The sequence below is a fragment of the Coregonus clupeaformis genome, chromosome 37 (genome assembly GCF_020615455.1).
Source record: "Coregonus clupeaformis isolate EN_2021a chromosome 37, ASM2061545v1, whole genome shotgun sequence".
Lineage (NCBI taxonomy): Eukaryota > Metazoa > Chordata > Actinopteri > Salmoniformes > Salmonidae > Coregonus > Coregonus clupeaformis.
Window position 1 is genome coordinate 28699813 of NC_059228.1, and position 26412 is coordinate 28726224.

Here is a 26412-nt window from a genome sequence, read left to right on the forward strand (position 1 = left end):
TTTAACACATAAAGATAGGCATTTTGATCAAGGTAATAAGTACACTGAACAAAAATATAAATGCAACAATTTCAAAGATTTTACTGAGTTACAGTTCATATAAGGAAATCAGTCAATTGAAATAAATTCACTAGGCCCTAATCTATGGATTTCACATGACTGGGAATACAGATATGCATCTGTTGGTCACAAATACCTTTTAAAAAAGGTAGGGGCGTGGATCAGAAAACCAGTCAGTATCTGGTGTGACCACCATTTGCCTCATGCAGCGCGACACATCTCCTTCGCATAGAGTTGATCAGGTTGTTGATTGTGGCCAGTGGAATGTTGTCCCACTCCTCTTTAATGGCTGTGCGAAGTTGCTGGATATTGGAACTGAAATACGCTGTTGTACAGGTCGATCCAGAGAATCCCAAACATGCTCAATGGGTGACATGTCTGGTGAGAATGCAGGCCATGGAAGAACTGGGAGATTTTCAGCTTCCAGGAATTGTGTGCAGATCCTTGCGACATGGGGCCGTGTATTGTCATGCTGAAACATGAGCTGATGGCGGTATCTCTGTGTATTCAAATTGCTATCGATAAAATGCAATTGTGTTCGTTGTCCGTAGTTTATGCCTGCCGATACCATAACCCCACCTCCCCCATGGGGCGTTGACATCAACAATCCGCTCATCCACACGATGTCTGCCATCTGCCCGGTACAGTTTAAACCGGGATTTAGCCGTGAAGAGCACACTTCTCCAGCGTGCCAGTGGCCATCAAAGGTGAGCATTTGCGACGCCATACTGCACTCAGGTCAAGACCCTGGTGAGGACGACGAGCACGCAGATGAGCTTTCCTGAGACGGTTTTTGGCAGTTTGTGCAGAAATTATTTGGTTGTGCAAACCCACAGTTTAATCAGCTGTCTAGGTGGCTGGTCTCAGTTGATCCCGCAGGTGAAGAAGCTGGATGTGGAGGTCCTGGGCTGGCGTAGTTACACGTGGTCTGCAGTTGTGAGGCGGGTTGGACATACTGCCAAATTCTCTAAAATGATGTTGGAGGCGGCTTATGGTAGAGAAATGAATTCCTGCAGCCAGCAGACGCCTCAACTTGAGACGTCTGTGGCATTGTGTTGTGACAAACTGCACATTTTACAGTGGCCTTTTATTGTCCCCAGCACAAGGTGCACCTGTGTAATAATAATGCAGTTTAATCAGCTTCTTCATATGCCATACCTGTCAGGTGGATGTATTATCTTGGCAAAGGAGAAATGCTCAATAACAGCAATATAAACTAATTTGTGCAAAACATTTGAGAGAAATAAGCTTTTTGTGCATATGGAAAATGTCTGGGATCTTTTATTTCAGCTCATGAAACATGGGACCAACACTTTACATGTTGCATTTATATTTTTGTTCAGTATATATTTTTGGATGTAGCCTATCAAGTTGAAGAGATTTGTCCCTTAATAAAATAATTGTGATTCTATGGGTAAATATACATTCATATTATATACAAAAATCCAGTATTCGGGTTATGATTAGCTGGTGCATTTTGCCCCTCTAATAATACATCTGATATTAGACCGGAGTGAGTTTTTTGGCCTCAGAATATGTATTGGCTTTACTTTTCCCTCATAAACATAAATATACTATATGTCTACTGGGTCAGCACGTAACAGGCTAGAGATGGTACATTTCACTGTTTCACAAATACACAAGGAGTAAAAAACATTGCCATATGATTGGTTACAGGATGCACTTATAAAGATTTGAACGAGATAGTAGTTTACAGTGGTAGCCTTCAATAACAATTTGACAAATCTGAACTGATTAAACTAGGCGCTGAAAAATCTGTTTAATACTGTACATTATCAAAATGTGTATCAAATAGCCACACATCAACAAATAATAAAATAACATTGGCACACAATGACAAAATAAACAATGCTACAGAATTCTCTCCATAAACAATACAAATAGACAGAATTAAAATAAAATAGATGACAAACATACAATCAAGTGAGATAACAACACACTTTTCTCAAGTAGACCAGTTAATGATAATAATGTTGATAATAGTATCATCAATATTGTTGACAATAATTTGACTGAAAAAATATAAAGTCTTGTTGGAATGTGTCCCAAATACAAAAAAAGTATGTCGTTGCAGAAGTGAAGTTGCCACTGCCTTAATATCCCTTATCAACATGATAACTCAGAACCATTTTCAGAAGAAACAATAAAGTCATTTGATATCAAGTGTGGTAACTACTGTATGTGAGTGTGAGACAAGCAGGGACTTCAGATCCTTCAAAGATCAGATTATTGGTCTTCATTAGTGTACTATTATACATGCTCTTGTATGTTCTCAATACCTGACACGTAACAACCCCAATAGAGCTACTGTATAAAGGATCTGGCACCAAGATCAATGAGAACTCAAGCAGACCAGTATACTCTAAAAGCAGCTCAGCCATTTAGAAATAACCTCTGTGGCATCACAACACTTTGCTGTCCTTGATTTCAGCCAGGTATGAGGATATTGTGGGTTTGAGACCTTGCAGGAACAACACATTATCCATGAGTAGTCCAGTAGCAAAGAGAGTGATATTGCTCTGACGCACTAAGCATTGAATAATTTCTATCCCTTACCTCTTGTATATGAAGCTTTGGATATCTCTTGCTACTATACACTATCTTTTCCCCATGCCCCTCCTCCAACATGGAGTGCTCTGACCCTACGGTCCTGTTCTTGTCTCTGTCCTACTGTGTCGAACAAAAGGTCAGACCCTATTGTCTCTGCAGAGATCCATGTCAAACTCACCTGCCCATACCTACTTCTCCCTACCCTGAAGGGGGTGGAGTCCCTGCAAGCAGTCTCTCTACAGATAAATAAACTCCCTCCTCTTACGTAACCTGCTGTATCCTTGGTGATGGAGGAACTGACCTGCTCACTCAACTGATGCCTGGCAACCACAGAACAATGAGCACCTGGGCTCACATCTGGTGCCACTGTAAGCAAGTTAGTAATCAGTGCTCCACTGACTGAGGGCTTAGTGGAGATTCCATTACCCCTGCCTGAAGGCAACAAGCTTGATCCTTCAGCAGATTAAAAAAGGTCAAAGGTCACTTATTGGCTTCTCTATTGATGTGCAGTGAGACAACAACATTGACCCATATTGACATATTCAGCCTGCATTGCTTTGAAATATCTAGAATAGCTTGAACGTTGAACAGCCTCACTAGTGTCGCATGACTGTATGAAAAATCACATGCCTAAACCCATAAATATATGTACAGTATACATAGTTCACCTTATTGTCCTGAGTATTACAAAGACTAGATTCCTTCTGAGTTCAAATCCCTTTGAAATAATAAGGCTGAAAACAATAAAGCTTTCTTGACTAACCAAAAGACACAACTATTCCTTGATTTATAAAACAAGTCTCAGTGGTTATATTGTTCTTTATCTCATGCTCACACAGCAAGTACCATTTATTGGTTTCCAGAGTAAGATACAGAACTGGCACATAAACGATCATCAGTAGTCATGTTACAATAAACTTACCCTTAGAAAAAATGTACCTGCCTCTGTTTCCCCTCATCACTTTCACTTCATCTTTAACTTTCTATTGCTTTACATCTCGATCTCTGTATGCATTCTCCCATCTCCAAATGCATTCTCACTTTGCATCCCTCTCCCAGTCCATTATAAAACGTTCACTATGTTCTCAAAACGTTCATCAAACGTTATTGCAACTTAACCACGTGACCCAAATAACTTCATTTCATGGTATTATACATGCCCTTAATGGTTTTTTCAGCAATTCAACAGTAGATATCACAAATACTGTATGTGCACCACAGACCACACACACAGTAAATAGTAAGCATGTACATGCTCCGACATTCATACAGGCACAGGTGGACACCCGATCAGTCTGTCAAACACTGGTGAGCCCCATTTGAGCCCCAACAAACCTAAATCACTTATAGGTAGTCCAGGATCCTTTTCCCATGACACTGATGGGGTGGGAAGGCGGGGTATGTAGAGCTGGGGAGCATTCAGGAGTGTCTGTACCCTACCAAACAAGGGCTTTTTCAGTTCCACCACCCACATCCGCTCACTCCCCTTCGCTATCTTATGGCATGTGAACTCTCACGAGGAATCCCAAACCAGCCCTTCACCCCTACCAACTCGCTTGGTGTGAGGGAAGGTGAAAGGACCTGGGAAGAGACTGGTTTGGGATTCAGCATCAGTATTCACATGTGGTTCACCGAAGACATGTCCGTATAGGTCAGAGGAGGTCCGTCCTACTCCAGGTCACCAAATGGGGGCCTCAAGCAGCCAAGTACTTCCCCCAGTAAGGACAGCTTCATGATGCGGGCTGCCGAGGACCTCCTGGGGCCCTGGGTCCGGCCCTCGCCAAGTCAGCTGTCCTGTGGGCAAGAGGAGAGACACGTACTGTAGTCACATATTTAGAGCTCACGATAGAGGAGAGAAGACAGGAACACCCTTGCCAGTCATTCACAAGAAGTAACTACTGTAAAGAGATGTTCAGAATGTTGTATACTTGTTTTTCTTTACAATTAGATTGCCTACAGTGGCAGCAGATTGGCCAATAGTTTGGATTACGTCCATCTCATAATGGAAAAAAACTATATTTGTTTGTGAGTTTTGTTGAGGCTCTGAGGATGGAAACCAGTTGCAAATACGTTTGATTGAACGTCTAAAAATAGAAGAGCCAGCATGTTTCCAAGTACCCTCCAGCCTTTCATGTTGATCCAAATATTCCCAAGGTAGACGACCCAATAATACCATTAGTGCCTCAGGTTTTGTCTCAATAAAATCTTCAACGCTCTGCTTTTGAGCCAAACTATATGGTCCTTATTTAGCCTTCTTAAGCTGATGAAAATCAACTTCTTGACACAAGCCACCATCAATCTGAGTGCCTCTGTGGCCTCTGTGCTCCCTTGATCTAGATCATCTCCCAGTGAATAGAAGAGAAAAACCCCTCTTTGCCCTGTTACTGAATCCCTTGTTTCCATGGGTATGAAAATAAGTGAGGCTTTAATAACAAAATGTTCCATGGTGGTGAGGCCGTAGGTAAAAGGTGAAGGGCACAGACTCTGACAACAAAGACAAAGAAAATAGCTTTCACTGTATTGTTCTGCGTCCCTGAATCTGACCTGGCCAGGTTATCTATTTTGGGCTTGATAAGAAAACATATAACACAATGATAACTGTAAGGCTGTTATTGGGCTATTGTTAGAAGTAAAAAAGACTATGTTTTCAAACATGCATGAGAGAGGATCACCATTAACAAACAGAATGTGGATAACAACCACTTGAGGGAGAAGGAGTGATAATTGGAGATTCAATGTGACACATGTAACTGCCAAAATAATTTATTTTGGCAGTTACCTGTATGTTGTGTCACAGAGCATTAAAACATAACCATCCCCTAAAGACACAGAACAATACACACATGCACACTCACACTCACACAGGTACTCACCCATACGCACACATTCCAACACACATAGACAAATAAAATAAAATATTATTTGTCACATGCTTCGAAACAACAGGTGTGGAATAACAGTAAAATGCTTACTTACTGGCCCTTCCCAACAATGCAGAGAGAAAGAAAATAGAGAAATAATAGAAAAGTAAAACACGTAATAATACAAGTAATAATAGATACACAATGAGTAACGATAACTTGGCTATATACAAGGGGTACCCGTACCGAGTCGATGTGCAGGGGAACGAGGTAATTGAGGTAGATATGTACATATACTGTAACTAGGAATAAAGTGACAGATAATAAACAGTTACAGCAGCGTATGTGATGAGACAAAAAAGTTAGTGCAAAAAGGGTTGATGCAGATAGTCCAGGTAGTTATTTGGTTAACTATTTAACTAACTATTTGGCAGTCTTATGGCTTGGGGGTAGAAGCTGTTCAGGGTCCTGTTGGTTCCAGACTTGGTGCATCGGTAATGCTTGCCGTGCGATAGCAGAGAGAACAGTTTATGACTTGAGCGGCTGGAGTCTTTGACAATTTTTAGCGCCTTCCACTGACACCGCCTGGTATAGAGGTCCTGGATGGCATGGAGCTCTGCCCCAGTGATGTACTGGGCTGAACGCACTACAGTGGCCTTGTGGTCGGATGCCAAGCAGTTGCCATACCAAGCGGTGACACAGCCAGTCAAATTGCTCTCAATGGTGCACTTTTTGAGGATCTGATCATACCAAATCTTTTCAGCTTCCTGAGTGGGAAGAGGTGTTGTCGTGTCTTCTTTATGACTTTGTTGGTGTGTGTGGACCATGATAAATCCTTAGTGATGTGGACACCGAGAAACTTGTAAGCCCTCGACCCACTCCACTACAGCCCCGTCGATGTGAATGGGGGCATGCTGGGCCCTCCGTTTCCTATAGTCCACGATCAGCTCCTTTGTCTTGCTGATGTTGAGGGAGAAGTTGTTGTTCTGGCAACACACTGCCAGGTCTCTGACCTCCCGATAGGCTGTCTCATTGTCATCGGTGATCAGGCCTACCACTGTTGTGTCGTCAGCAAACTTAATGATAGTGTTGGAGTCGTGCGCGGCCACGCAGTCATAGGTGAACAGGGAGTACAGGAGGGGAATAAGCACGCACCCTTGAGGGGCCCCCGTGTTGAGGGTCAGCATGGCGGATGTGTTGTTGGCTACCCTCACCACCTGGGGGCGGCCCGTCAGGAAGTCCAGGATCCAGTTGCAGAGGGAGGTGTTTAGTCCCAGGGTCCTTAGCTTAGTGATGAGCTTGGAGGGCACTATGGTGTTGAACGCTGAGCTGTAGTCAATTAACAGCATTCTCACAAAGGTGTTCCTTTTGTCCAGGTGGGAAAGAGCAGTGTGGAGTGCAATAGAGATTGCGTCATCTGTGGATCTGTTGAGGCAGTATGCGAATTGGAGTGGGTCCAGGGATGATGGTGTTGATGTGAGCCATGACCAGCCTTTCAAAGCATTTCATGGCTACAGATGTAAGTGCTACGGGGTGATAGTCATTTAGACAGGTTACCTCAGCGTTCTTGGGTACAGGGACTATTGGTGGTCTGCTTGAAACAAGTAGGTATTACAGACTGGGTCAGGGAGAGGTTGAAAAGGTCAGTGAAGACATTTGCCAGCTGGTCAGCGCATGCCCTGAGTATGCTTCCTAGTAATCCGAATGTTAACCTGTTTAAAGGTCTTACTCACATCGGCTACGGAGAGCGTGATCACACAGTCGTCCAGAACAGCTGGTGCTCTCATGCATGGTTCAGTATTGCTTGCCTTGAAGCGAGCATAGAAGGCATTTAGCTCCTCTGGTAGGCTCGTGTCACTGGGCAGCTTGCGGCTGGGTTTCAGTTTGTAGTTCATGATAGTTTGCAAGCCCTGCCACATCCAACGAGCATCAGATCCGGTGTACTAGGATTAGATCTTAGTTCTGTATTGATGCTTTGCCTGTTTGATGGTTTGTTGGAGGGTGTAGTGGGATTTATTTTAAGCATCCAGATTAGTGTGCCGCTCCTTGAAAGTGGCAGCTCTAGCCTTTAGCTGAGTGCGGATGTTGCCTGTAATCCATGACTTCTGGATGGGATATGTACGTACGGTCACTGTGGGGACAACGTTGTCATACATTTTAATGAAGCCAGTGACTGATGTGGTAAACTCCTCAATGCCATCGGATGAATCCCGGAACACACACACACACACAAATCTCAGCTGCAGTTACCTTCTCTCTGTGTGGTGTTATCCCATTCTGCACCACCTCTGCAGGTCCGTCCGTCTGCTCCTGGGAATCCCGCCGACCCCTGGGTTGCCCCTGGGCCTCGTTCTCCCAGCGGGCAAAGCCTTTGCTTTTGGAGGCCTTCCTGTGTGGTCGGTACCTCATCTTGGGGAAGGTGTGGGAGCCCCCGTCCCCAGCCCCCCAGGTGTGCTCTGGCCACAAAGGCTCTGTCTGCGTGGCCTGGCTGGTGGTGGCCCGCTGCAGACGCACAGAGATCCGCTGGGCCGAGCCCGTCATCAGGGTGATTGACTTATGCTCCAGGTCAGAACCGCCAGGTGTCACAGAGGGGAACTCAAACACTTCGTCCTCATCTGCAGGGAGGACAGTATGACAGGAATGAAATACACTGACCAATCATCATAGTTGAAACGCTGTTGGTTACAGTATATCACTAAAGTGTTGCTGTACCTTTACAGGTGGGCATGGCGGGGCTGCTGGGTAGAGAGCTGTGGGTCAGGCCTCCAGGGGAGACACTTCGCAGAGAGGTGGAGCGCGGAAGCTTCCTACAGGCCAGCACCAACAGCTCCCTGCACTGCTTATGGCAGTTCACCCCGCAATCTGAAACAGAACATATAACAGTGCTGTCAGGCCTTAGCCCTCACAGTGCATGTATAATGAAAAATCCCAAACGTCTTAAATGTGCAGTTCTCCGAATAATAGAAAATAGGTCGATACATACAGTCCATAGAGCCTACCTTTGCACTTGTATCCCTGTTTGATTATTCCCCAGAGCTAAGAGCAACAAGTCCAGAGGGACAGGAATCGGAGGGAGGTGGAAAAAGACAAAGGAATGTTAGAATTTGTAATGATGGAAGCATATTCAGTGGAAACCATTGTGTAATAAACAGGATACAATCTCTCACAACACCCTTCCTGTAAACTCTCTCTGTGTGTGTGTGTGTGTGTGTGTGTGTGTATGCTCATTTGAGAATAGTAGGACTTCTCTGTATAAATTCTCATTTATTTTCACTAAGTGATGCCTAAAACAATACAAAAATAGAAAGATAGCGAGAACATAATTTACATATTTTGACACGCAACAACAACTCTTCTCTCATGTAAGACGTGCATCCTTTCATTGTTGACTATGTGAGTGTTGGCATTACCATGTAAATCGCATTATTGTTCCGTCGACACGATTCAGTGTTGTTTTTATCAACTTTAATAAACCAATGTATCCTGAAGTCATGGCAACATATTGCATCTCTGTATTTTGAATCCCTCTATGCACTGTGAATCATCTCTGTCTCAGAAGGTCATTAAAAGAGTAAAGATAGGCATCTTCTCTCAGCACTGTATGATTCGGTAGCTGTTTTGCACTAATTTGATGGCAGTATATAGCACAGAGTTGCTGACCTAAACAACCAGAAAGCACTATACTTTTCTTCCAACCAAAACTGCACTGTCTCTCTGAGCATAAACAGTTTGTTTATATTCATGTGTATTACAAAGTGCACAGTATACATACAAATCCAGCACAGTGCTCGCAGAAGGTGGGCTTCAGATACGTCATCTCCGTAAAGTTGTGGATAAAGCCAGGGCCCATTTTGTACTGGAGCAAGGGGTTGGCCCTCAGGAAGTAAGCCATCATCTCATCCTTACTAATCAGACCATCCCTGTAGTAGAGGAGAGAGAAAGAGAGACGTAGACGTAGACAGAGAGAGAAAGACAAAGAAATAATACAGATAAGAGAATGATAATACGATGGAGAGAATGACAGCTCCTGTTATGCAAACATTACAGTAAATCCCATCCCTTATTTCTGTTTTATCCAGACAGGAAGAGATCTACAACAGTGCTCTAGATTAGACACCCAGGTGGTTTGTGGCAGCTCCAGTCCCTACATGTCTCCAGTCTCCCTCCTAAGGAGCTCAGCCTCCCAGACCTATTTCCTGAGTCATGGAGCTGCTCAGGCGAGCTGAAATGTGATTTGAAGCGTTCCAGTGAACAGATGAACGGCCCAGGACACGACGGCAGAGCACTGTGTGTGGCACTGTCTGTCCTTCACGGGCTGCCATAACCTTCACCTCCCCCCTCCTCAAACCATGGCGACAAAGCACCACTCCCAGTCAAGGCAGGGCAAGGCTAAAAGCAGATATGACTCTGTTGTGACTTCACAGGGTTTTCCTGCAGATTTATGAGAGGATGTTTAACATTACCAATGACCTCATTTATACTGTAGCTTTGTGTGGTGAATAATGGTTGTTGATGGCCAGTTACTGTATCTCGCTGTGAAATTTTCAGAATACCTCCAGATGTAGTCTTATAGCATCTTGGATGCTCATAGCTGCTTTAAAGGCAAATATTAAACAGGCACAAGAATCAGACGACTGTGAGAGAGGGAGAGAGAGAGAAATGGGGTTTATGTGTGAAAGGCAAATAAGGTGAGATGTATTAGATGTGTTAGGTGTGGAAACGTTAAAATGTGTTTGCATGTGTGTATGTGTGGAACGTGCGTGCGTATGTGCACATGCACGTATGTCTGAGTGAGAAAAAGGCAATGTGAGAGGGTGTTTGTTGGTGACAGAAAGCGGGAAATGGAAGAGGAGGATGAGGTGGCTTAGTTGTGACACCTCTGAAGCTGTCATATTTCAATGGTAGACAGGGTCACTCACTGGTCCTTGTCCAACACACAGAAGGAGTCCAAGAAAGGAAAGTTGGCTGCAATACTCTCAAAGTCCTCCTGAGAGATGTAGCCATCATGGTCATGGTCGTAGTTCCTGAATACAGACTTCCCAGAAAAAGACATGAACAAAATACTTGAAATGATTTACAAGTGCCAGTAATTTTGTGAGTCATATTTTAGTAGTTGTTGGTTTATATACCTACTCAAATATTTGGTATTGTGACAGAAATAGCCACAGACTGATTCTTGAAATAATGAATGAGATATTTTTGGATGGGTTACCCATCCTGTAGATAGTACAATTTTCAAGAGTTCAGACCACAGCTAAGCTATGTCCTCCTGGACTTTATTCAAGAGAAGACACATATCAGTTACTGTAATGGAAGCAACTTACATCCACCACCTTCCTGATGTGCTTGTTCACCACATTGGGGTCAGGTTTGGTTGTCACACCTGAAGCCCAGTCCAGAGGGGCCATTGGCTTGTTGGGGGTTGTCGGAGAGGTAGGCTGTGGAGAGGGAAAAGATGGAGAGTTAAGATAGGAACCCTCAGGTATACAGTAGTATTTATATTTTTATACATTTCAGTTTTCTAATAACTATAGCGCCAACAATGCAGCCTATAAACCACAACAAGGAGACTTACCAAAGACTTTGGGTTCCGTGGTTCCCTTAGCAAGGATAGCTCATATATCTCATCTTCAGTGTAGTAAAGGTCTAGAGAGAGCTGGAGGAAATTGTTTACGATTAAACATTAAAACAGATTCAGCCTTTCTGCAATAACAAACATTTATAATCATGTTACTCTTTTCTATGATCCCACTGAAATGACAAATTCAGTGATAGAACGATAAACAAGTCCATTTCCTGTTGACGGGGGACCTTTTAGGGCGGGACACTCACGGTGAGCAGGTAGATGAGGTCCATGTTGGGTTCCACCTGGGCTGCAGCACTCTGAAGGGACACAAGCTCGTTGAAGGTGAGGTAGAGCTGCTGCATCTTAACGATGTTCACCTTGTTGTCGTCCACCCAGTCAGAGAAGACCACGTGCACGGCGATCAGGTCCTTCAGGTGGACTCCCAGGATGGGGACCTTGAAGCCTTCGGAATCTGTGAACGCCTTGCGGTAAGCACAGTAGTTCCCATTGGAGGAGACCAGCTCCGTCATCTCATTCCAGATCTGATGGGAGCGGTAAGATGTCAGGAAGTGGTGGACAGCATAGATATTAGGGTAACACTTTACTTGACACCCAGTGTCATAACACGTTATGATTATTTTATGGCTGGTTATGACACCTACATAAGAGTGTGAAACTCGTTTTTTCCCTGCCAAGAAGTTTCCTTTCATTTGAAAGTTTGTTTCTTAAATCCTTTGTTGTTGTTGTAATGAATTCATTAAAGTCATGTTTTTTTCCTCATATCTTAAATAACTTGTAGGAAATACACTTTATGACACTCATGAAGCATTATGACCATCCTGTATCACTTTACTTGGACTAAGAAAATACACTTTATGACACTGTCCAGAAGCATTATGACCATCATAATCATAAGCCAGATAGGGCTATCACGTACATGCCCTTATGTCAGTCATCAGTCAAAAAGAGGGTGTCTTGTCCTGCTCCTGAAATCTGCTCCTGCATTCATCCCAGTTATCAGCAACAGAGCATTGGGGTAGGTGCATGTCTGATATCAATGTGTGCGCAATTACAATGATAATTTCATATGGTCAATAAAAAAAAATATATACAACATAAGTATAATGTTGACATTAGGCTATGGTGTTATGGAATGTTTTACCTTGTGTGGTAGGTTTTGTGGGTTTTGACACTTATATGTAGGCGTCATAACCAGCCATAAAATAACGCAATATATATCACAACAGGTGTAAATATATGTGTCATAAAAGTGTTATGACCATATTATAACAGGTTATGACAAGTTATGTCAGCTGTTATGACATTTTATAAATGTAAAATATTTTAGTCATTTAGCAGATGCTAAATGCATACATATTTTTTTGCATACATGTTTTTTTGTTTTTTTCATACTGGCCCCCCCGTGGGAAACGAACCCACAACCCTGGCGTTGTAAACGCCATGCTCTACCAACTGAGCTACACGGGACTTTTTTGACATGGTTATGACCGTGTCATAGCATGTTATGATGCTGTGTGTCAAGTAAAGTGTTACCGATATTAGATACAGCACCAGAAAGATACAGAGAGAGTGACATAACAGCAATCGATATGATACAGATCGGTATCAAATGTAACATCAAATGCCAGGAAATTAGAACTATATCAATTCTGCGTGGTGTGCTTTCTGAAACCATCACTACATGGCAGTTGATGAATTGATCTAAATTGATCCTTAGAAGATTCTAAATGAATATGACCATGATCTAAAGTAAATGAAAATGTAGAATCACATCAGATGATGTTAGTGAGGCTGTGACAGAGCAGAGGCAGGCGTGCGTGCTGACCTTGGTGACCTCAGGAGCCAGATGAGAGTGGGTCTCCTTCAGACGAGAGATGGAGCTGTGACTCAGACCTCCCACCACAGCCATCAGCGTATTAAAGTTCTGCAGTTGGAGGAGTTTCTGAAGGACAGAGTGGCATGGAACAAAGTGGAAGAGAGAGAGAGAGAGGGGAGGTAGAGTGAGATGGAGGGAGGGAAGAGATAGAGAGAGAGAGAATGAGGAAGAGAAATACAAATTACAATAAAAACAAATGAACATATCTAAAACAACTTTATTCCAATACAGTATCTAAAGCAACATAAACCAACATCAATTAAGCTCTCTTTACATTGAGCTTATGCAGTCAATAACGTCAGGGGAACGTGTTTTAACATCTTATTTCAAAAATGCGAGAAGCTTTGCCTGTAAAAAACTAAAAACAATGAGCCCTCTTGAGTTGAACAGCTTCTGCATTAGCTGAGAGATTGCCTGCACAAACAGCGGAAGCAGACATGAGCATGAGTGCTAGTCATTAGTCTTCTGAATAATTCCTTTATCTAATTCCTGGTAGATGATAATGGAGGGAGAAACCCCTGGTATCTGATGAGATTGAGGCCCAATAGCATGCATGATGCTTAATGTCACCCCCCCAGCAATTAGACATGGAGAATCGCATTAATCGAAATGAGACAGTGTTATTGCTAGAGGGATGCCCTGTTCTTACATTGTCTTACGTCAGATAGTGCAACGATTCCTCCTGCACTGATCTCTCTCGTTTCTCACAAAGAGTAAGGGGATAGATCAAAAGTAGTTCGACTACAATGTGCCATCATATCATAACTTTCAAAAATACTGGGTGCATTTGAGTTCTAAGGTTACTTACGTAATGAATCTTGTGAAAGCTCTTGTGGATTAATGTTGAAAAACGTTATGATACACAGCCTGTTAAACAGCATTAAGAAATACAATTTCTCACCATAAGCTGTAAGACTAGACTTAAATTGCTGATAAGGATACATGAGGAAAGCATATAGAGAAATCCTTTCTATAATAGAAAAGAAAGGCATGTGTGGGCAGCAGTAGCTTTTAATGAGCAGAGGGTGTTTGTGATCTAATTGACAATGTTCCAGCTCCATTGATACAGATGATTTAATGCAAGTCAGGCTCAGCTAACTGTCTGATTAATATACGGTACATGTTTCATATTGAACCATGAGTCCCTCTAGCTTCCTCTGTTGTTCCTTCTCCTTCAGGGTGTTCATGTACTTATAATGAGAGAGGTTCTGCACATGGAGGCAAAAGAAACCCCCTATTTATGTCAAGAGTTACAGTATCGTACTTTTAATGAAAATGTATGCCTCAAAAAATTGCCCCAACCTCCTTTACAGTTGCTTGTGTCAGAGTGGGCAGGTTGTAGCTCATCAGACAAATGAAATTGTGAGAAGTTATGGAATATAGAATGTAAGTGGAGAGGTGGGGTGAGTGAATAAGCGTGAACCAGCAACGCCCCAGCTGTCAGAGAGAGCGAGAGAGAGGGAGACAGGGATAGAAAAAGAGCGAGAGAGAGATCGAGAGGGAAGAACCCCACCCACTCACGGATAAACGCTGTGGTAATATGAAGGAGCAGACTTTAACAAATGTCCAATTTGAACCCTTTAGGGCCCTCTTATGGCACTGTCCTATACGACTCCACAGATAGTTTTATTTATTTAAATGATTGTTATCATTTAGTTGGTCGTTTCATTTTGAGGAGGCTGTAGTAAATCACACTGCGTCATGACAGGCCTCTTGGGCAGTTCAACAGGGAAATGCATGAGCACGAATCTCGGTTGAGGGACGAGTGTCGCGTAAGAGTGACACCACCTGACGTAAGACAATGCTGTGCTTATACATAATGGACACGTCTTCCACATACACTCTTTATGCTCCCTGCATCTTTATTCCCAATTCAACCGTTGCCCTAACCCTAACCCTAAATACGGGGTAAGTAACAATACTTGGTACACAGAAATAATTACAAAGTAATAAGGGCACTGTAATGTAAAGTGTTACCATCAAACCTACAACTAGGAAGTGCTCTCTTCCTCTCTTCCTACCTGGGCCACGTTAATGTATTTGGTGATGACCTCAGCGCGGTGTTGTGGTGTCAGCTTACTGAGCACCATGAGCTGAACCCACTGGGACACTCCGTTAAACAGGGCGATGGAGCGCTCCAGCGTTGGGTTGTCCACCAGACATCCGTGCATTACATAGCTTTGGTAGTCTGTGAACTGGGTTTGGGGGTTGGAGAAAGGGAGAGTTAGTGTACATGGCATGTACAGTCGGCTGAGTAGATTACAAAGACGTCATTGGCATATACTGTGCCTTACATTGCTGGTGAATTTACAAGTAAACTACCCAGCAAATCAAACTAACTGAAATGTAGAGCAAACGTATCTAAGAACATACACTGTGGTGGTGCGCAATAAGCCTGGGGACGAGGTTAGTTGACAGCCAAAGCTTTGTTCTTGTACTTAGTAACAGTACTAGAGGGGCTAAAAAGAGTTCTGTGGAAAAAGTACTCTTGGAAAGAGTCTTGAGGAATGTCACACACAGGGGTTAGATAGGGATGAAAGGACCCCAGCAGGTGGATCGGTTCTCAGGGCAAGTGTCTTTTTCCACCAGGGACACTCACTGATATCCTCCTGATGGACTTGTACTCCAGGAACGTGAGGTGTTCAGCCAGCTCCATGGGCTCTAGGTGGTCAAAGAGGAGTGAGGCTTTGCCCTTCTTGGCTTGCTTCTTCCTCTGGGTCAGCTTTCTCATCCAGTCATATGATGGACTAGAAAGAAATACATACAATCTGTTGAAACTGTGTCTGTGTCTGTGTGTGTGTGTGTGTGTGTGTGTGTGTGTGTGTGTGTGTGTGTGTGTGTGTGTGTGTGTGTCCGCCCGTCCTTGGGTAGTCCCTCACATGGTGGAGATGTCAATGAGTTTGAAGTGTTCCTCACAGCCCAGCTGAGCCGCCACATCTCTGAACTCCTCAGTGAGGTGGATAAGGCCCAGGTCCAGATTAAACTCTGCAGGGAACACCGTAATCCAGTACCTGAGAACACACAGCACAGCAGAATGGCTGATTTAACATATATAAAATGTTGACTGTTTGTTTGCATGTGTACATTATGGCTGAACATCATAGTGTGTAGCCCCAAGCAGTAGTGCCTGTTATAAATGAATGATTCACAATGATATCATAGTCTCAGAGGGCAAAGGCACACACTGACTCTGCACAAGGACTGCTGGGGGCTCCTTGCGCAGTGATTTGTAGTGTGATATGGCGAGATCGGCAAGTCCAGCAAACATAGTCATAAACATGGCCTAGATTTTTACCAACCCAACAAATCATGTTTTCTTAATCTGGAAACAACAAATGAATACAGAGAACCAATAGCATTATGCTCCTTTAACAAGTGAATGGCCATTGTGTTATTACCACTTCAGATTAAAATTAACTGCAAAATAGCATGAACTTTAGACTGGCCCCTCGTTACAGTAGTTAACATTAAATTCAGATTATTTACTTAGTCTTTTAATTTCATATCAAGGTTGCACACAGAATAGTAGGACAGATGTAATGGATTGGCAGACATTGGTGGAGAATTGCTTTAAAGGGGTTTACCAGTGAAATGAGGGTCTGAGTATGCTGTTACAGATTGCCTGAGGACTTTTCTGGGTAAGTAATGGATCACAAGACTCCTTAGTCATAGAATGCTTTTCCCCCAAACAATATCTCCACTTCAGATGGCTGGCAGTGGCCCACATCTCATGAGGACAGCCACTGGCTGTCACTTCCAATGACATCATCGCATCCCTCATTGTACCAGCCAGTCAGTCACAGAGCCCCGAGAGAGGAGCACACAACCCGCACAACATTTTCAGCCGAGGGGGCGGGTTGCCTAGCAATAAAAAACATCTTCAATACTAAAGAGCTCAGAAACTTCTGGGTATGTAGTAGTGTTTTTTTTACCTCATTAAATAGCAGATCTTCAGTCTCGTTCTTTGGCACTCATCTCCCTGGCAGTCACGGTACGTGGGGTTGTGTCAAGGACAGTTTAGCACTTTTTGGAGACATTGCCCGAAGCCCCATTACAAATGGACACCATTCCCCATTTCCAACAACCCCCCACCCCTCCCAAAAAACACAACAATAAAACATATTTCACGAGAAACAGCTGTACATTTATTAGTTGGACAAAAGGTCTCCTCTCATGAAGAATAACTAAAGTGTTCAGAGAGGAATGCCCAGTATCTGGAAGTAAAAACAATGGAAGGTGAGGCCATGTGATGAACCTCTCCACCACTGCATGTGTGCATTCTCTAAATAACTGTTACTGGGCCAAAGTTTTCCTACCTCGAACCATTGAAATATAGATCTTAGAAGTAGCTTTGGAGAGGCCATGGGCAGGGAGCCATGTCTGCAACGTAGCCTGTCTGCTATCACCTTCAAAGGAACACAGCTGTTTCTCTGCCCAGGATCCAGTCACAAGCATGCAGTAGAGCAGACAAACCCCTGCCTTCACTGTGGTACTTTGGAACTCTCCCAGCATGGAGGGTCACGATGGATGCTTATTGGATGTATACATGACTGTGAAAAACACACATAATCAATTGGTCTCTCCTTCTCTCAAGAAGACTGAAGAAATATTCTCATGGGCTAACTCACAAACAATAGGGTGAGTCCATAATATACATAATTACTGTATATTAAGTACTGAAGGACAAAGATAAGTACTGTATATTTTGTTGGGTTAAAGCAAAAGCAAAAAGTGAGAGTAAGGGCAGAATAGTGCCTTTGTATTCTGTCACATGGAAGAGGCTGTCTGCTCTGGCTCTCATCTGAAGCAGCTTCATACTGCATGGAAAATGTAGAATTTGCCACAAACTGGTCCTGGGTCACATATTTTTAGGATCAGGACTGGAGGTTGGGTTATCTAGTCTGATTCTAGACCTGCGGTTAGGGGCAACTTCCATCTGGAGCACCACAGCCATTACTCCAACCAACAGCAGGGAAAAGATTGGTTAATCGGTCATCAGTGGAGAGGCCTGACGCCAGGCAGAGTAATATCTCAGGGTCATGATGTATGATGGAAGCAAAGAGTTCTGAGAATATGCCGTCCCCTGTTGAGTGCTCGTCTGAAGAAGATGCACGCGACATCAAACCACTTAGTGGTATGGAGTCTCCAGGAAAACACCGTCCAGAACGCTGCTAACTGATAGAAATCATATAGAGAAATGGAACGCTATTAGGTATAGATTCAATCCAAGTTGCATTTCTTTTGAAGCGGTTCTTTATCTCTAACATTGCTCTCAAATGCATTTGCACTTAAGGAACATGTCTAATTCTTCCTGATGTTTTGATAGGACAATCTGCATTAACCCAGAGCTGTGCGATCAACCAATAATAATTTGTTGCTAGAAATGACACAAAGAGAGTTTGTATACTCAGGAAAAGTCGGTCAGGGTTAGTCAGTGTCTCACCACCCAGAAAATACATTTGGCACAGACAGGGAACACAGCATTCCATAGCGTCCATATTGTATACTCTGCCATATCTAAACACTACCAGAAAGGCTCTAAATGGCACATGACCATTGTTCTTTGTTGTTCTGGTGTGAATCCACATGGAAGGATATATCATGAGCAGCTTCCCAGCCAGCTCTTTGGACGTGACATACCAGCGGTGCATCAGCAGCAGGGTGCGCGGGAGCTGGTTGGACTGCAACTCCCCATTGTCATCTGTGGAGAGTGATCACACCATAGAAGAGGAACACCTACAGTATCTATATCTCTATGGATCACATCACACACCACTGAGATAGCTTCCCCACTGTGTTTCTGTGATTGGTCACTCACCAAAAGCCTGGATGCAGGCATCCAGTAACGTGTTGAGGGGGGCTGCCTTCCCCAGCGTTGATGATCCCATGGTTCCGCGGGATGACTCCTCACAGATACGGGTTCACTCCCCCGGAGCGGGAGAACACATGGTACACCTCCACACCTGAAGGTCAGGGGTCAAAGCCTGCTTAGGAGCTCTCTATGAGGAGAGAAGACACAGGGATGCATCTAGATGTCAGCTTACACTAAACAAACATTGCTTATATCTCTTTTTAAGATTCTTGTAAACACATGCAGATACGGATGTGGATGTTGTTTATTCCTAAAGCACACAATTGTAATAGGTGTTCTAACTGTGTGGACACATACTAAATTCACCAGGCGTATTTCCTTTTACAATACATACTATCACTAAATGGATGCTATACTAGGTTTTGCAATAAACTACAGTGGCTAGTGAAAAGAGGTGATAGCCAGTTCAGTGCATTCCTCCAGCATCATGCTCCTTTTCTCCCTCCCCCACCATCTCCCACAGCACGTTTCTGATCCCCACATCTGCAGGAGTGGGGCCATCTTCTGAGAACTCCCATGGCAGCCATCAATTTTTAATGACTTTTCGATGTGCTCAGTGTGTGGTACCACTGAAACAGCTCATGATTCCATACAAATTGCATAATTTCTGGCCCAGTGAGCTGGACAAGACTACATCTGTCTACAATGGGACTGGATACAGTGGTCTCTCTCGCTCTGTCTGGTGAATATCAGTGATTGTCAGTTCATACAATATCACCACTGATGCCAACACAAAGTAAGTTAAGTACAGACAAGGTCATTTCAGGATGTTATTCTAGGGTTTTAGATTTTACGACACAACAATAAAGGTTGAAATAGCAGAGCGAGTTGTCTGTAGTGATGACATCAGAGAAGGCGTCATCGGGAGGTTTGGTCGGTTGTTTTGGAAACCGTGGCTGTTTGAGATTGGTTGAGATTGGCCTAAGCCTCGAAGCCAAACAAATCATCAACCACTGAATAAGGATTAGAGGTGCATTGTGGGAGCAGGGGACCAAGTCCCTGTTGATTTGGAACTTGTTAATGGCTTTGTGTGTAATCTGTTGCCGTCACCTTCGTGAGGCGCATACAAGACGTCATCCACAAACCTTGTAATTGATTGTGCGACACTTATGTCAATATCAGAACTAGGGCAATTGGTGGGGGTTAGGGTCAGGAGAGTGTGTGTGTATGTGTGCATGCATGTGCGTGTGTGTGTGTGTGCGTTTCTGCATGTGTGTGTGTGTGCGTGCATGCGTGTGCACATGCTTTTTCTGGAAATTAATCAAGGCCTTGTCCCTTGACTGTAAGGAGATTAGTGAGCTCTCTCTATCTGCAGACGGATTTGATAATATCTTAGATGATGGACATAGAATGGATGTGTTACCATACTGACTAGTATGTGTCCTTCAGGTCTGATTCATATTTGTTAGTGTTAAAATGAATGACGTCCATGACCTTGACTGAAGGCAACCTTTCTTAGGGCTCTATTCAATCAGATCCGCTTTAGCCGATATCTGCATAGTGGTTGTTTTGGTGGTGTCGGAGGTGGGACTGCATTAGAGCTGTCAAATCCACAAGCGGCTCCTGGCATTATACCTAAAGCGGACATTGCCATTGGCTGCAATGAGTCGCAATAAGAGAAATCCCATGCAACCTTGTTTACAAGTTGGAACACTGGAATGTGAGATGTAATCTGGACCTCGATTAGGATGATAGAAATCCTCATTATTTAGTTGAATGATTTTCAATTTGAGCGTCATTATTTCTATATAGCCTGAGAGTGGGACGGGTGTGGCAATGATCAAGAGTAGCTGCTCACAGATTTCACAGCTCAAACACAGTTACACCTCCAAAACATCAGCTTTGTGGGTGTCGATTATCGCCAGTTCACGCTTGATCGATTTGAATCTAGGCCTTAATTAATGCTCGGGACAAACATAAATCAAGGCATAGTACCCAAAAATGTATTAACTCTGCCATGCAGATTCATGTCCAGCTATCTACTTCAATCCTATCTCAAGCCTCCCACCTATCACATTTTGAGATGCATTTGAAATATAACAAACTGATGTACACATACTGTATGTGTATTGATAAATTGATAAATACACAAATACACTGAGAATACCTGCTCTTTCCATGACATAGACTGACCAGGTGAATCCAGGTGAAAGCTATGATCCCTTATTGATGTCACTTGTTAAATCCACTTCAACAGTGTAGATGAAGGGGAGGAGACAGGTTAGATAAGGATTTTTAAGCCTTGAGACAATTGAGACATGGATTGTGTATGTGTGCCATTCAGAGGGTGAATGGGCAAGACAAAATATTTAAGTGCCTTTGTACGGGGTATGGTAGTAGGTGCCAGGTGCACCGGTTTGAGTGTGTCAAGAACTGCAACGCTGCTGGGTTTTTTACGCTCAACAGTTTCCTGTGTGTATCAAGAACGGTCCACCACTAAAAGGATATCCAGCCAACTTGACACAACTGTGGGAAGCATTGGAGTCAACATGGGCCAGCATCCCTGAGAAATGCTTTCGATATCTTGTCCATGCCCTCACGAATTGAGGCTGTTCTGAGGGCAAAAGGGGGTGCAATTTAATATTTGGAAGGTGTTCCTAATGTTTAACACACTCGATGTATGTCAATAGTCTATGCAGAGGGAAGAGCAAATGCATGAGGAAGATTTGATCAACATTCAACTCAGTGGAAATGATGTGTGTATCTGTTACGTTATTCCCTAGCCAATAGTCTATCATTGCACTGAAACGAAACAGCTGATGCCTAGTGCCATAATGGACACCATGGCAGATATGCCCAAGCTTGTTTAGCTCAAGCAATCACAGTCTATTAATAAGGGTTGAAGGCCCTAACAGCAGCACTCCTAACAGATAAGATCTTTCTAATGCACAACTGTTTTCCATCATGATTTGCAACATGATCTCCACTACATGGACTTGTATGTATTGAAGCAACTACGAAAGCCATAACAATCAGTCTAAAATCCTCTGTTTTTGTGCAGAGAAGATTTCTACCTCTTATTCTGGGTATTAAACCTCAAATTCCCTGTGCAGTCAGTCACACAGTTTGCCCCTCTACAGCTGGGCACAGAGCCAGCGTCCAGATAAATGCCAAAAGCCATGCAGCCTTGGAGGGTCACACTTCAATAAGTTGAGAGGGGCACTGATAAATGAACAACCAAAGGTCTACAACTCAGCTACAGCTCTGACTTCAGATTGACCATAAATTTTGTGCTCATCTGTGACTCTGAGTTGAAGTTCACAATGTCAACTTCAGAAAACCTTCCAAAGCATGCGATGAGCTTATTGGTCAAAACGGTTGTAAACACAGAGTTGTACGGTAGTGTCCTGACATAAACCAAACCTCAGCTTTTAGAAGGAAGCGTCAGTCAGCAGAATTACTCTCTGCTGTACATTCTGTTCTGACCACACAGTGCCGAGACAGACAGAACCAACATAATCACCTGTCAAGTGGAAAATACATGTTTTTCCAGAAACATAACATTATATGATTATATTATATGCCATTTAGCAGACGCTTTTATCCAAAGCGACTTACAGTCATGCTTGCATACATTTTACGGACAGGTGGCCCCGGGAATCAAACCCACAATACTGCCGTTGCAAGCACCATGCTCTACCAACTGAGCTAGAGGACCACATGACCTCCCACTGGACACAGATGTCAAGTCAACATCTATTCCACGTTGGGTCAATGTACATTATATATACACAAAAGTATGTGGACACCTCTTCAAATTAGTGGATTCGGCAATTTCAGCCACATCCGTTGCTGACAGGTGTATAAAATTGAGCACACAGCCATGCAATCCCCATAGACAAACATTGTCAGTAGAATGGCCTTACTGAAAAGCTCAGTGACTTTCAACGTGGCACCGTCATAGGATGCCACCTTTCCAACAAGTCCGTTCGTCATATTTCTGCCGCGCTAGAGCTGCCCTGGTCAACAATAAATGCTGTTATAGTGAAGTGGAAACGTCTAGGATCAACAACGGCTCAGCCGCAAAGTGGTAGGCCACACAAGCTCACAGAACAGGACCGCCGAGTGCTGAAGCGCGTCCCGCGTCTGTCCTCAGTTGCAACACTTACTACCAAGTTCCAAACTGCCTCTGGAAGCAACATCAGCACAAGATCTGTTCGTCGGGAGCTTCATGAAATGGATTTCCATGGCCGAGCAGCCGCACAAAAGCCTAAGATCACCATGGGCAATGCCAAGCGTCGGCTGGAGTGGTGTAAAGCTCGCCGCCATTGGACTGTAGCAGTGGAAAAGCATTCTCTGGAGTGATGAATCACGCTTCACCATCTGGCAATCTGACGGATGAATCTGGGTTTGGCGGATGCCAGGAGATCGCTACCTACCCCAATGCATAGTGCCAACTGTAAAGTTTGGTGGAGGAGGAATAATGGTATGTGGCTGTTTTTCATGGTTCGGGCTAGGCCCCTTAGTTTGAGTGAAGGGAAATATTAACTCTACAGCAGACAATGACATTCTAGATGATTCTGTGCTTCCAACTTTGTGGCAACAGTTTGCCCCTGTACACAAAGCGAGGTCCATACAGAAATGGTTTTTGTCGAAATCGGTGTGGAAGAACTTGACTGGCCTGCACAGAGACCTGACCTCAACCCCATCAGCAACCACAGCTAATGAAGTGACTGAAACCCTTAACAAAGAGTTGCAGTCTGTTTTGGAATGGGTGGCCAGTAATAAACTGGTCCTGAACATCTCTAAAACTAAGAGAATTGTATTTAGTACAAATCATTCTCTAAGTTCTAGACCTCAGCTGAATCTGGTAATGAATGGTGTGGCTGTTGAACAAGTTGAGGAGACTAAATTACTTGGCATTACCTTAGATTGTAAACTGTCATAGTCCAAACATATCAAATCAAATCAAATCGAATTTTATTTGCCACATGCGCCAAATACAACAGGTGTAGACATTACCGTGAATGCTTACTTACAGCCCTTAACCAACAATGCATTTATTTTTTGATAGAAAAGTAAAATAAAACAACAACAAAAAAGTTTTGAGAAAAAAAGAGCAGAATGAAAATAAAATAACAGTAGGGAGGCTATAAAAAGAGGGGTACCGGTGCAGAGTCAATGTGCGGGGGCACCGGCTAGTTGAGGTAGTTCAGGTAATATGTACATGTGGGTAGAGTTAAAGTGACTATGCATAAATAATTAACAGAGTAGCAGCAGCGTAAAAGGATGGGGTGGGGGGTGGGGGGGCAGTGCAATAGTCCGGGTAGCCATGATTAGCTGTTCAGGAGTCTTATGGCTTGGGGGTAGAAGCTGTTGAGAAGCCTTTTGGACCTAGACTTGGCATTCCGGTACCGCTTGCCGTGCTGTAGCAGAGAGAACAGTCTATGACTAGGGTGGCTGGAGTCTTTGACAATTTTGAGGGCCTTCCTCTGACACCGCCTGGTATAGAGGTCCTGGATGGCAGGAAGCTTGGCCACAGTGATGTACTGGGCCGTACGCACTACCCTCTGTAGTGCCTTGCGGTCGGAGGTCGAGCAGTTGCCATACCAGGCGGTGATGCAACCAGTCAGAATGCTCTCGATGGTGTAGCTGTAGAACTTTTTGAGGAGCTGAGGACCCATGCCAAATCTTTTCAGTCTCCTGAGGGGGAATAGGCTTTGTCGTGCCCTCTTCACGACTGTCTTGGTGTGTTTGGACCATGATAGCTCGTTGGTGATGTGGAAACCTGTTCCACTACAGCCCCGTCGATGAGAATGGGGGCGTGCTCAGTCCTCTTTTTTTTCCTGTAGTCCACAATCGTCTCCTTTGTCTTTGTCACGTTGAGGGAGAGGTTGTTATCTTGGCACCACACGGCCAGGTCTCTGACCTCCTCCCTATAGGCTGTCTCATCGTTGTCGGTGATCAGGCCTGCCACTGTTGTGTCGTCGGCAAACTTAATGATGGTGTTGGAGTCGTGCCTGGCCATGCAGTCATGGGTGAACAGGGAGTATAGGAGGGGACTGAGCACGCACACCTGAGGTGCCCCCGTGATGAGGATCAGCGTGGCAGATGTGTTGTTACCTACCCTTACCACCTGGGGCGGCCCGTCAGGAAGTCCAGGATCCAGTTGCAGAGGGATGTGTTTAGTCCCAGGATCCTTAGCTTAGTGATGAGCTTTGAGGGCACTATGGTGTTGAACGCTGAGCTGTAGTCAATTAATAGCATTCTCACGTAGGTATTCCTCTTGTCCTGGTGGGAAAGGGCAGTGTGGAGTGCAATAGAGATTGCATCATCTGTGGATCTGTTGGGGCGGTATGCAAATTGGAGCGGGTCTAGGGTTTCTGGGATAATGGTGTTGATGTGAGCCATGACCAGCCTTTCAAAGCACTTCATGGCTACAGACGTCAGTGCTATGGGTCGGTAGTCATTTAGGCAGGTTATCTTAGTGTTCTTGGGCACGGGGACTATGGTGGTCTGCTTGAAACATGTTGGTATTACAGACTCAGTCAGGGACATGATGAAAATGTCGGTGAAGACACTTGCCAGTTGGTCAGCACATGCTCGGAGTACACGTCCTGATAATCCGTCTGGCCCTGCGGCCTTGTGAATGTTGACCTGCTTAAAAGTCTTACTCACATCGGCTACATAGTCATCCGGAACAGCTGGTGCTCTCATGCATGCTTCAGTGTTGTTTGCCTCTCGAAGCGAGCATAGAAGTGGTTTAGCTCGTCTGGTAGGCTTGTGTCACTGGGCAGCTCGCAGCTGTGTATAGATTCAATGGTTGGAAAGATGGGGAGAGGTCTGTCCATAATAAAGAGATGCTCTACTTTTTTTGACACCACACTCCAAAAAGCAAGTTCTGCACGCACTAGTTTTGTCTTCTCTTGATTATTGTCCTGTCGTGTGGTCGAGTGCTGCAAGGAAAGACCTAGTTAAGCTGCAGCTGGCCCAGAACAGAGCGGCACATCTTGCTCTTCATTGTAATCAGATGGCTGATATAAATACTATGCATGCCAGTCTTTCTTGGCTAAGAGTTGAGGAAAGACTGACTGCGTCACTTCTTCTTTTTATAAGAAACATTAATGTGTTGAAAATCCCAAATTGTTTGCATAGTTAATTTACACACAGCTCTGACACACACACTTACCCCACCAGACATGCCACCAGGGGTCTTTTCACAGTCCCCAAATCCAGAACAAATTCAAGAAAGCGTTCAATATTATATAGAGCCATTATTTTGCATGGAACTCCATTCCATCTCATATTGCTCAAATAAACAGATAAAGCAACACCTCACGGCACAATGCCTCTCCCCTATTTGACCTAGATAGTTTGTGTGTATGTATTGATATGTAGGCTACGTGTGCCTTTAATTTTTTTTTTAGTTCTGTCCTTGAGCTGTACTTGTCTATTAATGTTCTGTATTATGTTTCATGTTTTGTGTGGACCCCAGGAAGAGTAGCTGCTGCTTTTGCAACAGCTAATGGGTATCCTAATAAAATACCAAATACCAAAATACCATCGAACACCTTTAGGATGAATTGGAACACCGACTGCGAGCCAGGCCTAATCGCCCAACATCAGTGCCCAACCTCACTAATGC

At 43.9% G+C, this 26412-nt stretch overlaps 1 protein-coding gene across 2 annotated transcripts in view; it reads right to left on the reverse strand.

Annotated features, from left to right (window-relative positions):
* Positions 1-1337: 1337 nt before the first annotated feature.
* rasgrp3 (RAS guanyl releasing protein 3 (calcium and DAG-regulated)) overlaps positions 1338-26412 on the reverse strand; it is a 49849-nt gene continuing 24774 nt past the window's right edge. For both annotated transcript variants that reach the window (XM_041866643.1, XM_041866645.2), the window contains 16 exons: positions 18774-18954; positions 18554-18656; positions 16888-16950; positions 15835-15966; positions 15555-15702; positions 14977-15150; positions 12905-13021; positions 11325-11600; positions 11068-11148; positions 10817-10930; positions 10412-10527; positions 9265-9412; positions 8492-8528; positions 8205-8354; positions 7743-8107; positions 1338-4425 (listed from right to left, as the gene is read on the reverse strand). In XM_041866643.1, coding sequence (XP_041722577.1) covers positions 4417-4425; positions 7743-8107; positions 8205-8354; positions 8492-8528; positions 9265-9412; positions 10412-10527; positions 10817-10930; positions 11068-11148; positions 11325-11600; positions 12905-13021; positions 14977-15150; positions 15555-15702; positions 15835-15966; positions 16888-16950; positions 18554-18656; positions 18774-18843 — 2103 coding nt within the window. In that variant the 5' untranslated portion in view covers positions 18844-18954 and the 3' untranslated portion in view covers positions 1338-4416. The remainder of the gene's footprint in view (positions 4426-7742; positions 8108-8204; positions 8355-8491; positions 8529-9264; positions 9413-10411; positions 10528-10816; positions 10931-11067; positions 11149-11324; positions 11601-12904; positions 13022-14976; positions 15151-15554; positions 15703-15834; positions 15967-16887; positions 16951-18553; positions 18657-18773; positions 18955-26412) is intronic.